Genomic DNA, 16806 nt, shown 5'->3' on the forward strand with positions numbered 1-16806 from the left:
ATTCATCCATTCAAACAATCCACTTATCTATTCATTCATTAATTATTCATCCATCTACTTATTCACCCATCCAATTATTTATATTTATATTTATTTATACACCTTTCTATTTGTTCATCCATCCATTCATCTGTTAATTCATTCATTCATCCATCCATCCATTCATTCATTCATTAATGCATTCATTCGTTCATCAGTCAACAGATTAATCCATCCACTTATTCATTCATTCATAAATTCATCCATTCATCCACCATCCACTTATTCCGCCCTTCATCCATCCATGTATTCATTCATCCAACCATTTATACATTCATTCAATCATCCATCGAGCCATCCATCAATTTATTGGTCCATCCATTTATCAAGTCATTCATCCACTTATTCATAAATTCATTCATCCACCATCCCCATATTTTATTTTATTTCATCCTATTTCATTTTATCCTGTTTAATTTAATTTTGTCTCAAATTCTTTATTTCACTTTACTTACTTTTATTTGAGTTGATGTTATTATTTTATTAATAATAATAATAATAATAATTATTATTATTATTATTATTTCAGTTTTGGTGGATGATAAAAACGTTTCGGCCGCTGTCGCCTCCTCTTACGTCACTTCGTGCGACGATGAAAGTTGAAATTCTCCTCCTGAGTTTGCGTTTAAAAGTAAACAACTCCATCTCCCAGCGGCCCCCGCGGCGGCCCGGTAGCTCCGCCAGCCCCCGCCCCGCCCCGCCCCGCCCCGCCGGGGCTGGGATCCGGGCTCCGCGCTCCCTGCTCCGCTGCGCTGAGCTGCGGATGGAGCCCGGACGCACGGGCCGCTTCTCCCCGGACGAGGACCTTGATTTATGACACTTGTCTGGATTCACCGGGCTCCGTTTTCACCGGGGAATTCAAATAAAAGGTTGTTTTGTCTTTTTTCCCCCTGTGCGTGTCCGACGGAGCGACCAAGATGTCCCCCCGCGCCCCGCGGTCCACGGGGCTCCTCCTGCTCCTCCCGCCGCCGCTGCCGCCGCCGCCGCCGCCGCTGCTGCTGCTGCTGCTGCTGCTCGGGGCGGCGCGTCCTGGTGGATGCAGCTGCCCGGCCCGGTGCGCCTGTCCCGGCGGCCCGCTGGTGGACTGCAGCCGGCTGAGGAGGGGGCAGAGCCCGGGGGCCCTCCCGGAGTGGACCGTGCAGCTGTGAGTTTCAGTCCAAAAAACTTTTCAAACTTTATTTTCATTTTATTTATTTATTTATTTATTTTACGGTTTTTTTTTTTGGCATTTTATTCGTTTAGAGTTTATTTTATTGGTATAAAGTGAAGATCAGGAGCTGAATGTTAATTCGTTTTTAAATGATTTACTTTTCATTTACTTTACCTTCCTAATGTTTCTGTTTTTAGTGTGTTACTTTGTTATAATAATAATAATAATAATAATAAATATTATTATTTTTATTATTATTATGGTTATACATGTTTATTGCTGAGTTTATGAAACACATGAACCAATATTACATGTAAGTGTTCATAGTTATTCTAATAGTTTATTGAAAGACACTGATATTAACACTCTAATGTCCTGAAATAAGAGGTGCAATTAAATTTTTTTGGCCATTTCCAGTTTCATTCCAACACAAATAGAAATAGAAATAATGTTGCTGCCTCAACGAATCCAGGCAGAGGTGGAAACACTGCGCATTCGTGTGTGAGGAGGCTGCACCTTCCACACCGCCCTGTTCTCTGGGTGGTGCTGTGGTGTGTTAAAGGTTGGATGGAGGGAGTTTATTCACACTTTATTTTTTTATTTTTTGCAATTTAGAAATAATTTGAAAAGCTTTTATTTTAACTATGAAAGGAAAAGTGTGTTAAAATTCAATGAAATATGCAGAAATACTCATTATTGAATCAGTTAAAGAAAGGAAAACTCGTTTTCTGGCAACAACAAACTAAATCAAATGTAGTAAATTTGGGATGGCCACAGCGTATTTACATTGGGATACAGGGTTAGTGAATTATACCACATCACCAAATAAATACCTCTGTCCCCCAAAAAGGGTCCAGTGTGGCCCCAGCGGTGAAGCCTCCTCCAGAGCCGCTCAAACCACGTCCAAAGTGGCTGTTCTGGTTCTGTCTTGTTGTTGTTGTTGTTGTTGTTGTTGTTGTTGTTGTCGTCATTGTTTTTGTTGTTGTTGTTGTCATCATTGTTGTTGTTGTCGCTGTTGTTGTTGTCATTGTTGTTGTTGTCGTCATCGCTGTTGTCGTCGTTGTTGTTGTCGTCGCCGTTGTTGTTGTCATCGTTGTTGTTGTCGTCATTGCTGTTGTCGTCATTGTTGTCGTCATGGCTGCTGTTGTTGTTGTCATCGTTGTTGTTATCGTCGTTATTGCTGTTGTTTTTATCTTTGATGTTGTCATCGTTGTTGTTGTCCTCGTTGTTGTTGTTGTCGTTGTTGTCATTTTGTTGTCTTCGTCGTTGTTGTCGTTATTGCTGTTGTTTTTATCTTTGGGAGGGGAAGGGGGGAGGGGGGTCTAATGTCTAATGTCCAACAAAAAAATGTAAAAATAAATATTGCACACACCTTACAACAAACAGCCAGGTGGATTAATATTAAACTGGATCCTTGTTGACTGAAGTAGTCATTTAGAAAACAACAAAAACTCCTCAGTAGTGTTATGGTGGGGTTAATATATTTTATATTTAAAATGAATATAATAAAAATGTAAAGAAATGTTAGAAACATATACAAAACCAAATATATATAATATATTTTTTAATGATAAATGGATGGATAATATCAGACTAATATCAGTATATATATAGTATCTCAAATAATATATAGAATATAAAAAAAACATTTAAAAATATATATTTTACTGCGGCCCTCAGCAATTCCTGTGAAGACCCCTTGGGCAGGCCGCGGACCCCACTTTGGGCACCGTTGTTCCGGTAGACGCGCACCTTCCCAGATGTCTGTCCCCCTCGCAGCGGAACCGTCTATCTGTGTTATCGTCTCGGGTTCGATTTCGATCGTTTTGTTTTTTAGGGCTTCCTGGCCCCCACCGCCCAGCTCTCTGCGTGAATGTCAATGTGCCGCTCTGGAAAGTTGGGGTTGCCAGAGCAAACAGAGACGGAGCGGCAGGCCAACCAGAGAGAGAGAGTTCCACATGGGGGGAAGTTGTTAGCTCTTAGCTCTGGCATGCTAATTTACGAGCGTCTCTCCAGCAGATCTTAAAACACCCTGAAAACTGCCAGAGCCTTTGTTTTCCAGCGTTTCCAGCACCCAATTATTCCTGCTGAATTCTCCTAACCTCATAACCCCCCAAAGATGGATGGATGGATAGACAGGTGGATGGTTGGATGGATGAATAGATGGATGGATGGATGGCGAGACAGATGGATAGGCAGATGGATGGGTGGATAGACAGGCAGATGGATGGGTGGATGGTTAGATGGATAGACAGGTGGATGGATAGATAGATGATGGATAGATGGATGAATAGACGGACGGAAGGATGGATGGATAGACAGACAGATCGATGGATGGATGGATAGACGGATGGATGGATGGATGGATAGACAGGTGGATGGATGGATGGACAGATGATGAATCAATAGACAGACAGATGGAAGTATGGATGGATGGATGGACGAACGCACGGACAAATGGATGGATGGATAGACAGGTGGATAGACGGATGGATGGATGGATAGACAGGTGGATAGATGGATGGATAGACAGGTGGATAGACGGATGGATGGATGGATAGACAGGTGGATAGACGGATGGATGGATTGATAGACAGGTGGATAGACGGATGGATGGTTGGATGGATGGATTGATTGACTGATGGAAAGACAGATGGATGGATAGACGGATGGATGGGTGGATAGACAGGGGGATGGATAGATAGACGATGCTGGATGGATAAACGGATATACAGGTAGATCCATAGAGGGTCACTCACAGCCATTCAATGTATTTAGCATGATGCTGTTCCTGTTGCTGGTGGCGGGGTCCGCCACGCCTTCCCCGGCAACACAGTGGAAAGCAGAGCAGGAGGATTCTCCTTCCGCCTCAAGCCACCGAGAAATAAATCAAAAATAAATGAAAAGAAAGTTTCCAACGACGTCCTGGGACTTGAGGCGTCATCCACCACAACACAGACAAACCCGTGGATTACCACTTTAATGAAGACGCTTCTTCCCAGAGGAGCAGATTTAAATCGGTGGATAATACAAACTGAAAGCCTTGAGATCGGCTGCACACACACACACACACACACACACACAGACACACACACACACACACACACAGACACACACACACACACACACACACACACAGACACACACACACACACACACACACACACACACACACACACACACACACACACACACACACACACACACACACACACAGGTCAGTAGAAACTTCAGTTGGGGGGGGGGGGTTGTTCCTGGCATTGTGAATGAATTACCAGTTGTTACCTCCCCAGGACCCCCTGATGGGTTCCAGATGAGGGGGGAGGGGGAGGAGGGGGGAGGGAGGGGAGTTTTAGGGTTGCAGAGGGAAAGTGTTTACTCCAGCTCTCAGAGAGAGAGAGTGAGAGAAGCAGAGCGAGAGAGAGACAGACAGAGAGACAGACAGAGAGACAGACAGAGAGCAGCACTTAGTTTTGGAAAGTTTTTACTTTGTTTTTTCGGGCCCCGTTGCCCACGCAGAATCACTTCAGTGTGTGGAGGGCTCATTCACACACACACACACACACACACACACGCTGAAAAAAGCGCGGCCGGGCGCTGGGTTCCACCCGGAGTTAATATTTCCACCATTTGAAATCACTGTGAACAAAATGGAAGATGAGAGAGGAGCCTCCGAGGAGGAAATCCCAAATGTTTAATTGAACTTTTCCGATCAATGCTTTCCATGACTGATCAGCCCGATCAACTCAACCCATGTATCCAGTGCAGAGATGGAATCGCTTTTTGTACATTTGGCTTTTTTTTTTGGCTATTTTCTTTGTGTATTCGCCAGTTTTTTTCTACATAAAACATATTTTTCCCAAACTGAAGCTTTTTTTAATATCAATTAAAAGTTAAAAAAGTGGAAAGTAAAAGAAAAGCTTTTAAGGGGCTGAGATGTGATGTTCAGTGAAGTTCTTTGCTGTTGGAAAAATTGCAAATAATTGAACTAAATCGCTAAAATCACATCTCAGACCTTTTAATGCTTTTATTTGACCTTCAACTTTAACATTTTTAAATTTTAAAATATAAAAACGCTTCAGTTTGGGAAAAAAAACCAAACTATACAAAACTAGCCGAATACAGAAAAAAGCCGAACCCCAACCCCCCCAAAAAATTGCGAGATATACAAAAAGCTTTTATCTGTAATTTCTTTAACTATAATCATCATAATTGTCACTTTTAATTGAAGAAAAAGATTAGTCCGAATTTTCCAAACTCTTGGTTCGTTGGATTCAGCGAAACGGGAGTGGGAGAGTTGTGAGGGTGGGAGGAGTGGGAGTGGGAGGAGTCGGAGGAATCGTGGGAGGAGTCAGGGGAGTGGGAGGAGTCAGGGGAGTGGGAAGAGTCGTGGGAGTGGGAGGAGTCGCAGATGGAGTCCGCCGCAAGGCAGAGCGCGGGAAGGAGTCGATCGTAAGGAGCCGAGTCTCCGGGAAAAAAAGAGCCGGACGTCAGGGTGTGGTGCATGGGGCGTAGGGTGTGGTGCATGAGGCGTGGGGCGTGGGGCCTGGTGCGTGTGCGTGGGCGCGGGGCGTGGGCGTGGTGCATGGGGCGTGGGGTGAGTGGTGACTCTGGGCTCTTTATCGTTTCCTCCATCGAGGGCGGAGTCTCCGTTCAGACGGTGACGGAGCTCGTCACAAATTGACATTTTCCTGGATCGCTCTGGGAAACACATGGGAATGTTTTAACCCCCAAAAAATTCAAAAAAGCCTGTGTTCACTCTCCAACTTATCCTTCCTTCCTTCCTTCCTTCCTTTCTTCCTTCTTTCCTTTCTTCCTTTCTTTCTTTCTTTCTTTCTCTCTTTCTTTCTTCCCTCCTTCCACAGGGACCTGAGCCACAACAAGCTGCAGGTGCTCCACAGCTCCTTGTTCTCCAATCTGCAGCATCTCAAAGAAATGTAAGTAGCACTGATCCAGGACAAACACGGCGGATTCTCAAACTCTGACAGAAAGCGGCAGACAGGCAGACAGACGGGCAGACAGGCAGACAGACGAGCAGACAGGCAGACAGGCAGACAGGCAGGCAGGCAGACAGACAGGCAGACAGGCAGACAGGCAGGCAGACAGACAGGCAGACAGGCAGACAGACGCTTCGCAGCCTGGCTGGGTACTGGGCAGGATCTCACCTTTCACTCAGGTTTCCATACAAAGGCTCGTGGCTCCATTCAACGTGGACTCAGTGGGGGTTCTGGGTCCGATGGGGTTCGGCTCCGAAATTTGGGCCCAACTGTTAGAAAAAGCTTCAATAAAACTATTTTCAAAAACGATTCTTGAATTGAGACAAAAGAATGGAATCGTAATAGGATTGTTTTTTTCTTCTTATACTTCATGTTGTTCGTTTCCTTTGGACCTCGCCCCACTTCCTGTTCTGCTTCTCTGTTGCAGGAAGCTCAACAACAACGAACTACAGATGATTCCGGATTTTGGACCCTACGCCTCCAACATCACCACGCTGATCCTGTGAGTGCACACCCCTCCACCTCCTGAAGCGCCGTTCTTCAAGGTCATTCCTTAGTGTAGTTCTTCATGGTTAGTTCTTCAGGGTCGTTCTTCAAGGTCGTTACTTAGTGTAGTTCTTCATGGTTAGTTCTTCAGGGTCGTTCTTCATGGTGGTTCCTTAGGGTACGTCTTCAGGGTTATTTCTTCAGGGTTTGTTCTTCAAGGGTAGTTAATCAAGGTCATTCCTTAGGGTAGTTCTTCAGGGTCAGTTCTTCATAGTAGTTCTTCCGGGGTAGTTATACAGGGTTAGTTCTTCAGGGTCTTTCTTCAAGGTCGTTCCTTAGGGTAGTTCTTCAGGGTTCGTCTTTCAAGGTTAGTTCTTCAGGGTCGCTTCTCTGGGTCATTCTTCAAGGTCATTCCTGAGAGGAGCTCTTCAGGAGTAGTGCTTCAGGGTTAGTTCTTTAGGGGGGTTATTCAAGCTTGTTCCTCAGGGTAGTTCTTCTGGGAAGTTCTTAATGGTTGTTCCTGAGGGTAGTTATTCAGGGTCGTTCTTCAAGTTTGTTCCTTGGGTAGTTCTTCAGGGATAGTTCTTGAGGGTTAGTTCTTCAGGGTTGTTCGTCAAGGTCATTCCTAAGGGTAGTTCTTCAAGGATAGTTCTTGAGGGTTAGTTCTTCAAGGTTGTTGCTTTGGGTAGTTCTTCATGAGTAGTTCTTCAGGGTTATTTCTTGAGGGTCATTATTCAAGGTCGTTGCTTAGGGTAGTTCTTCAGGGTTAGTTCTTCAGGGTAGTTGTTCTCAGTTGGTTCTTCTGGGAAGTTCTACTAGGTAGTTCATCTGAGTAGTTCTTTGGGGTAGTTTTCTAGGTAGTTTTTCAGGGTGGATGGATATAGTATCTCTGTATCTCTATTGCAGTAGCTCTTCAAGGTCGTTCCTCAAGCCAGTTCTTCTGGATAATTTTTCTCCGTCTTTTTTCGTGGTCCTTCGTCAGGGTCGTTTCTTGCTCCAGGTTCGCTGGCACGCTGCCCCCTCTTTTCCCTTCAGTTTCTTTTCTTCTTCCTCTCCAGAGATCTGTCCGTTTGGCCAAGCGGGTTCCCAGACAGGGCACGCTGCCTCAGACGGGGTCACGTGGTGAAAAACAAAACGCGCTCAACGGAAATGGAACTGTTCTCTGTTTTGCACGTCTGCCGACGCTGCCCTCCTCTCCTCTGGGGTTTTTCTGCGCTGGTGTCGGCGTTGGTATCGGAAAAACTGAGTCTTCTTCCCCAGGCGCTGAGAAGATACAGTTTAATTGTGGGTATTTTTTTTTATTTTGTTCATCAAGCATATTTGTAGCTAATAAAACGGCTGTCGTTAAAACAGCGGCAGAGTGAGTTGGGCGTCATAGCCGCCCTTTGAGTTGTCACATTTCAGACAGGGGCCGACCCGAAGCAGGAGATTTATGACGGTGTTATTGTGCAACACGTGCTCACAAAAGGACTTTGAAGAGAAATGTTGGCAGGACCCTCCGACTTATTTTTCCTGGTTTGGATCTCTGCGGCACAGCTCTCAAAACCCCGAGCGGGAAGAATGCATCTGGTCTCCGAACCAGACGAGGCCTATTCCTCATCAAGTCTAAACATGACGATGTGGAGCTCCAGAGCCGTCTGTAGCGCTGCCACGGGGCGTTTGTCCAGGTTTTTTCGTTCTTCACACTGGCTGCAGAAACGCAACCCTTTTGACGCCGGCGGTGTGAGAAACAGGGACGGCTTTTGCTGAAAGTAACTGTTCTGTCGTTTCAGGACAATTGATAATTATGGTCTGTGGAAAAAAATCTGGCCATTCAGACTCATTTGCACAACTTTGGGGTCTCGGTGGCAAAATGGTCTATGGCTGATCTGGCGCTCGGGGGGTTGAAGGTTTTCCCTTGAAGGTTGGTTTCTGAATTCGGGTGATGAGCAAAATGAGCAAATACAAAACCTAAAACTGCTGTTCGATGATTGAAATGCTTGGATTTCACATCAAAACGGAGGAAGTTCTCTGGGCTACTTTCAAATAATCTGTAAAATATCGATACTGACATTGATACTGATGTGAGGTTCACATATCGGCATATTAAGGCTCAGTATCAGTATCTGAAGATATGTTCTATCAAGAGTGGAGAGAATATGAGAGAAACTAAACTACTTGCATTTGTGACTCATAGAAGCAGACGTCCATCACTGAGAACATTTGATCATCTGTCAATGATGACGTTCCAACGACCCCAAAAGAATAACCTTAAGTGCATATTGTTCAGTGAACGTGATGGATGGGATCGATATTGGGTATGGGAAAATACTCAAAGTGTACTTGAAAAAGAGTACTTGTGAAGCCCTGTGCAATAGAAACGTTCTGTAGAATTAAATATGAATAACCTTGATAGAAACATGAAACACTGCGTGTCCATCACATTAAAGTGGTAATCCGTAAGATTATTTTGTTTAAAAACAGTTCATAATTATGGTTTTGTCTGATGGATTATAAGAACAGTCGGTCGATATATTTGCGTTATGCGTGTGCTTGTCTTTGTGCTGTTTTTACATTATTGGTGGAAGGGTCCGCCACCGTCGCTGCAGTTCCCAATGAAATTCTGGGACTGGGCGATTTTATGGATTACCACTTAAGTCAGGCTTCACACTGTTCTATCTTTTTAAAGGCGACGGTGGTGGTGTTTTCCGCCATCACCACCAGCGTTGGCGCTTTGGGCTGGGAGTGTTCTTGTACCGCTTTCAAACCAGTTGTTGATTTCACTTTTATTTTTCACTTTTGTAAATCCATTGAGCAGTCACCAGCGCTCTCCAATGTGAAGTCACTTTGGCTGGTGTGTGTGTGTGTGTGTGTGTGTGTGTGTGTGTGTGTGTGTGTGTGTGTGTGTGTGTGTGTGCGCACATTCAGGCGTGGGATTGTGTGTGTGTGTGTGTGTGGTTATTTTTGTGCGCACCAAAGCGTGGGGTGTGTGTGTGTGTGTGTGTGTGTGTATGTGTGTGTGTGTGTGTGTGTGTGTGTGTGTGTGTGTGTGTGTGTGTGTGTGTGTGTGTGTGTGTCTGTGTGTGTGTGTGTGTGTGTGTGTGTGTGTGTGTGTGTGGTATTTCCAACTGGAAAACGAACAGAGTTTTGAGCAGCTCTTGTGATGATTCTTTTTCTGCCGTGGCGCCTGGAATGAAACCCAGCGCTGCCTCTTTTTTTTTTTTTTTTTCTGCCGAGGCCGAGAGAGACGCTGAATCAAAACCCTGCACACTCCTCACTCTGGTGGCCCTCTGCCCGAACGGGGCGCCGCCATCCCATCTCTCCCCCGATCGTAGGAACGCTCACACACAAAACAACCCACCACGGCTCGAAGAGCTGGACCAGACGACTTCCTGGTCATGGAGAAAAGTCAGTTCACACACAGGGAACAGAAGTAGTGATGAAAGACTCGCAAACGATTCGACCGTCTTGAACAATGACTCGGGAGTCTGAAGTCACAAACTGAAAATAAATCACGAGGACTATATTAACGTCCAAGGCCAGACAGGTCAGGGCTTTCGGCACAACTCATATTGGATGTGACCGAATTACACTTTGCATTCCACCCAAACAAATAATTGCGACAGAACTGTTCCATTCCATCTGTAACTCAGGGCCAAACCAACTCTTCCTTCCCCTCTCGTTCATCGTCCAGGAAGTCGTCCCTCGCTGACTTTGCGTTTTAACGACTGAACCCAACGAATCGAGAGTTGGAAAAATATTTGCACCTTTCATGACGTTTAACGCTTCAAGCTAAAATGTGCTTTGAGTACAACAAAGTGAACAAAAACCCACATACTGCGTCCGTTAGGGTACAGGCGGGTACCCTCTAGTGTACGCTTGTCGTAGCTATGCTATTGCTACCTTGTTTATAAATGTGTTCCTCCTGGTGACAAATTTGTACGTCACTGATAAAAACGTGGTAAAAATGTGGCTTTTAGGGTTAGAGTACTGCTGGCATGACACGCTATTGTCACCGCTAATGGTACAGTGCTAGGACTTAGCAGTCCAAATATCACAAAGTTACAGCAAAGTTGAACTTTCTCTTCTGGTTTATTTTGCCACGTTTGAAACGGCCGACCGACCGGCTGACCAAGCAACCAACCCTGAACCGACCGGCTGACTAAGCAACTAACCCTCAACTTACAGACTGACCAAGCAACCAACCCTGAACCGACCAGCTGACCAAGCAACCAACCCTCAACTTACAGACTGACCAAGCAACCAACCCTGAACCGACCGGCTGACCAAGCAACCCCCAACAAACCAACCAATCAATCTACAACCAACCAACCCCAAACCAACCAACCAAACAACTAATCAACCAACCAACCCCCAACAAACCAACCAACAAACCAACAACTGACCCCCAACAAACCAACCAACAACCGACTAACAAACCAAGCAACTAACCAACAATCCCAAACCAACCGACCCCAAACAAACCAACCAAGTCACCAAACAAACAAAGAACTAACCAACTGAAAGACAGACTAACCCCCAACAAACCACCAACCAAACAACTAACCGACGACCCCCAACAAACCAACCAAACAACTGACCAACCAACCCCAAACCAACCAACCAACCAACCAACCAACCAAACAACCAACTGACCCACAACCCCCAACAAACCAACCAAACAACTGACCAACCAACCCCAAACCAACCAACCAACCAACCAACCAAACAACCAACTGACCCACAACCCCCAACAAACCAACCAGACAACTGACCAACCAACCCCAAACCAACCAACCAAACAACCAAACAACCAACCAAACAACTAACCAAACAACCAACTAACCAAACAACTAACCTAACCAACTAACCCTCCAACCAAATGACCCACAACCCCCAATAAACGAACCAACCAGCAAACTGACGGACCAACAGACCGACTGACCAACCGCTTGGTCGACGACCGACCCCCGCCCGAAACCCCGGCCTCCCGCTCAGGGTGGGGGTTGGGGTGTGAGAAAGGAGGTTTGGCGGTGCAGGGGTTAACCCCCGTCCATAAATTCCTGGGAAATTGTTCAATTAATTAAAATGATCACGACTCAATTACTAGCAGCTGCAGTTTGTTTTCACTGGGCGCTGCGAGGTCAAAGGAGCCGCAGCGAGCTGCCGCTAAGTCTGACGGCCTGTTTGAATAAGTGCTATTCGATACCCTCCCGTCCCCCGTTCTCCCCCTTCCAGCCCGGGCGAAGTGGAGGAGGGAGAGACATTCTGGAATAATGTTCCGCTGGAAAGTGGAGGAGAGGAGGAGGGGGGGGGTAGACCCCGCCACCTAAAACACAAAATGAAACAAGAAAAAAACCTGAAAAAGTGAGAGTACGAGGGTGAAAAGTAGGCTTTAAAAAAACCACTCCTTTAAGGTGGCGAAACGGAGGGTTTTTCTCCCTGGGTTTAGTTTAGTTTAGAAGCTTAATAACTTAAAGGATTAAGTACGATTAGAAACAACCTTGGTCGATATGTTTGCAATAAAACAGACGTGACATCAAGGTGGACCTGCACCCAGCCATGTCAGGAGCACGCCGAGGGGATAGAACCTGACAATAAGCCTACGGATGAGGCGGGAGGGCCGGCGCCCGGAGCGTGTGCCTAAAGCTGCGTCCGGGCTCAGTTGTGATGCAGGTTTTTTTCCCTCGTTCGTTTGACTCCAGACTCAACAAAACCTTCGACGTCAAATAAAGACGAGACTTTGATTTCACCAAGTGCCTTGAAACGTCGGTCCACATCTGGCTCCAGCTCGCCTGGCATCGACGGCCCTCGGCATATGGTTCCTATCTGTATTTTAACAACTACATATTTCAACAAATACTTGGGATACCTTTGTCTTCGCCCTAGGTCTTTGGGCTATTTTGGATGTTTTCTTTTTTTTCCCCTGCAGCTGACTCTACTCTCGCCAGGCTGACGTTGGTTCTGAGCGGTTTATGACCAGGACTTTAGCCGGCTTCACACCGAAGCCGTGATCGCATCCGATGGCCGGATCCCCGCAGCCCCTAGTGGCCGTCGGATTAACTGCGTCTGGGTTTCGCGTCCCGTAATATGTCGGGAAAAGATAGTGCTTGTGCACACTGCACCTTTAAGCCCGGGTTCCAATAAAAAAAAACTTGACTGATGTCACTTCCTGTCGTCGTGTCGGACCGAAACCGGTCGCGTTAGAAAACGTCCCAGGGTTTCCTTTGGTCCTGAGCTTCAGTGGATGTTCCGGAGAACCTCTCATTTGGGGTTATCTGCACCTGTAGCCGCTGGTGTTCCGCTCGCTCTTACTTCTCTGGTGAATTTGAGTTTTTTGGGTTTTTTTTTTTTTTTTTTTCCGTATTTTCCCAGATGGTCTGTGACCGCAGACTGCAGCTCAAGGAGGTCGAAGCCGTGTGTGGTCTTCGTACAGTTTGCTTCGTATGTTCCCACTGCAAGGTCACGCACATGCTCTTTTTAAAAATGAGACTTGATGGATCTGACACTTTATGACCGGGTTGGTGCATTTGGTGTTTCCAACACTTTTTTTTTTTTTTGGAAAGTATTAGTGAAGCTTGGCTGTTTTCAGTGCGTCAGCTGTCAGACAGATAGATAGATAGACGGACAGACGGACGGACGGACTGATAGACAGACAGATAGATAGATTTCATGTCAAATTATTCACATGGCCGACTAATTTTGGCACTTTCTGTCCTATCCTGGCTGGGGCTGAATAAGTGCTGCCGTGCAATTTTGATCTTGCGACACAAGATCATTTTGATTCGGACGGAATTTGAAACACTTTCACGACACACAGCAGCAGAGAGATGTTTCACTACTTCCACGATGCTTTACATACAGTTCTGTGAACTTATACTGGAAATCGGTGTATTATGTATGCAGTGGATGAAGATGCGGGCCCCTTAGGTTCGGGCCCCGGCCTTCCCCGCTCGCAGGGAAACGGGAAAGACGGGTTCTCTCCACGCCAGGGGGGCGGGGTCGGGGGTCGGGGGTTCCATCATCACACCCAGCCCTCCTCCCCTCAGCGAGCGGTCGGGAGGAACATGAAAACCGAGAGCCAGGTGGTACGCCGGCCCTTTGTCTGGGGCCGCCGAGGCCGCGGTGCGAATCCCCGTCAACAAAGGAGCCGGGTCCATTGTACGCCACGGGCTGCGTTTCGTCTGCGGCGGTTTTGGAGAAAAGGGGCTTTTGGCGCACGTTTTCATTGCGTGGGGCCCAGCTTGAATCGATGCCTTGCCACGGTTCACGGAGAAAGAGAGAGAGAGAGAGACCGAGGCCATACCCTGGAAGGCTTCTTCAGGTCTCCGGGTCCTTCATCCATCCCAGAGGCCCTTGTTATACCGTTTTCACACCAAAATTAGCGGGTTGCCCCAGGTTGTTTTTTTTTTTTAAACCCCGGCGCCGAGAGGAAATGCCGTTTTTTTCTGTTGTTCACGGTTCCAGTGTGACTGGGAACAGAACAGTAGAGGAGACAGCAACTTAAACAAACAACGGCATTAAACTGTAAAATGTGGGGAAAAAAAGTATTTTGAGCCGTTTAGAAGAATCAGATCGTTCATAAACGACCCAACACTCCAGCAGAAGCAGCCTGGAGCACCGGCAGCACGGACACTCCATGCAGCCGCTGGGGAGTAAGGAGCAGGGACCGGCGGGGGGCCGCGGGCTTCTCCGCTGTGCTCCCCGCGCTGTGGTCCCCACACTCAAACCATTTCACGGTCTCCCGTCCGGGAAAAAGTCAATAACTTCTGATTTTGATTTTGGATTCTAAATGGGATAGATATGGAAGATGGAATGATACATGGATATTCTTGTCTATTTATGCGCCAGAATCAGCTCCGGAACTTCAACGTGCGTCGCACTGCGCAGGTCAAGGGCCCGAAATTAGCTTGTCGACCTGGGTGTCCTGTTCACATCAGAGCCGATGGGAGGTGGAGCCGATTAAAACCCAGGTTTTGTTGGGTCATTTGACCCAGGTCTGAGACCCGGGTTTTTAATTTCCAACTGGGGCCCAATGCTTGATGTTAGCGGGTGTTACCGGGTATTTGTTGCGGTGGGAAAGGGGTGTTATTCTCAGGTTGAGCTAAGCCTGGAATGGCAGGATGGTAGAAGAGGTTTGGAGCTGGTTCTTCACATCTGTTCTTCTCTGCACTTCTGATCAGCTTGACGGCGTCTGTTCTGGGACCAAGTTCAGTTCCAAATGCGATGTCAATGAGGATGCCCGAGGTGCCCCGACGCGAACTCGCTCTTCTGAAAGACATGGAGGACGTGTCGCTCGGGGATATCCCGGTATTGGTTCAGACAATGAGGCTGGATGCACGGAGGGAAAACCGACCGAGTTTGTTCTTTGCCCAGGAAAAAATCGTAAGCACTTTTCCAAAAGCGTCATTCCTAAAGGCTTTTTTGGCATTCATAAACCCCCCGGTTCTCCACCCAAGACCACATCTGCAAACCCGAGGCGAGTTGAGATGTGTGGAGGAAGGCTCCCCTCTTGCAGTAAACTCGGCTCTTCGCACTCTTGGAGGACCTCCGGTTGAATCCCGACCAACGCCGTTCATTGCCAAGAAGTCCTATATTCCTATTTTCATGATGAGTCCAGTCAGATCTTCCGAGAGAAGACTTTGAGATGGATAGATGGATGAATGGATAGATGGATCTTCCAGAATAAGTAATTGGTGCAAAAACAAGTGAGGAAGACTGAAGATTAACGTACAGCACCTGTAGGGCATAAAACCACACATGCTCAACTTTAAGGAGTCCGAATGAATTTGTGGCCGCTTGCTGTTCAAATTTCTGGAAGACGAAAATGATGGACATGCCGTTCAGGCTGAGCTGTTTTACCCCCAATGGAACCTGCAAACATGTTGACGTCCCGCTTTCCCCCTTTTGATTTGTGATGACAAACCGCTTATTCTCCTCTCACACTTAGACACACTTCAGAAGGTCTGCCTTTGAGGCGGTGGGCGTCGGCTTGGCCGTTGGGTCGGTGCGCCGGGCACGGCCACGTATTGAGCGTCACGTCAGCTCCTCTGCGTGGATCAAGTCGCGCGTTTCAAAAGTGGAAAAACTCCACCGAGACAAACTGCAGAAGTGAATCTGCAGTTTGCAGCTCTTTCCTGGCTCCTAAAGTGCCGGCAGAGCGGTAGAGGAAGGTAGTAAGGGATTTTTTTTGGGGGGGGGGGGTTGGGTTGGTAAGCACTGCAATGAATACTGAAAACGAGGCCTGTAGTCTGGGGTATTGGAGGGAATTCCTGACACCCACCCTCGTTCTCCCCCTCTCTCCCTCTCTCTCTCTCTCTCTCTCTCTAGCGCTGAGGCTCATACACAATGAGGGCCCTGTACCGACACTGTTTATAACCAAGCAGTCCCTGCACTGCAATTTAGGAGGCGTGCGGCCCAGGAAATTGCTGTCCTCTGCTGAGGCATGCTTTCACTGGGGGGTTGGGGGGAGGGGGTGGCATTCATCAGCCGGCTAATTGGCAGGTTATTCTTTTTTAAATACCTTGTTCGTAATTGCCTTGTAAACAAAATAACACCTCAGTAAACCTCGACGGTTGTCGGGGCCTGTCGTGAGAATAGCGCTGGCGTTGACGATGGTGAGCAGGCGGCATAACCCAGGGGCCGGCGGCTCAGGAGGTGGAGCGGGTCGTCTAGTGAGCCAGAAGACCCGTCGGTTCGATCCTCCGGGTCGCGTGCTGAAGTGCCCGTGAGCAAGACACTTAACCCCTGAACTGCTCCCGATGAGCCTTTGCATGGCCTCCAATCGGTGCATGCTTCAGTTGTAAGTTGCCTTGGACAAAAGCGTCTAATCAACGATGTCATGTAAACAGTGAATGGACAGTTTTTATGAAGCACTTTTGTTGCCGCCGCCGGGCGCTTTACATGTCGCACGCCTCAGGTTGGCACAGCGACGGCCATGCGGGCCGACAACCAGCCGGTCTGGAAATCCTAGGGGTCAGGTGTCTCGGTTAGGGACACCTCTGCAAATTAGTCAACAGCAGCCGGGGGTCGAACCGCTAACCCTCCAGCTGCCAGACGTAATGTAATGTACTCGCCCCCACCCCACCGCCACCCGTGGTGGGCGTCTTTTGGGCGTAACGCAAGAACACGTTGACGCGTTCGTGATATTTTGTG

At 47.3% G+C, this 16806-nt stretch overlaps 1 protein-coding gene across 1 annotated transcript in view; it reads left to right on the forward strand.

Annotated features, from left to right (window-relative positions):
* The first annotated feature begins 800 nt into the window (after positions 1 to 800).
* Positions 801 to 16806, forward strand: part of lrig3 (leucine-rich repeats and immunoglobulin-like domains 3) — a 31785-nt gene continuing 15779 nt past the window's right edge. The window contains exons 1-3 of the mRNA XM_080022423.1: positions 801 to 1183; positions 6055 to 6126; positions 6614 to 6688. Coding sequence (XP_079878549.1) covers positions 957 to 1183; positions 6055 to 6126; positions 6614 to 6688 — 374 coding nt within the window. The 5' untranslated portion in view covers positions 801 to 956. The remainder of the gene's footprint in view (positions 1184 to 6054; positions 6127 to 6613; positions 6689 to 16806) is intronic.

The sequence above is a fragment of the Zeus faber genome, assembly GCF_960531495.2.
Source record: "Zeus faber genome assembly, chromosome: 21".
Taxonomy (NCBI): Eukaryota; Metazoa; Chordata; class Actinopteri; order Zeiformes; family Zeidae; genus Zeus; species Zeus faber.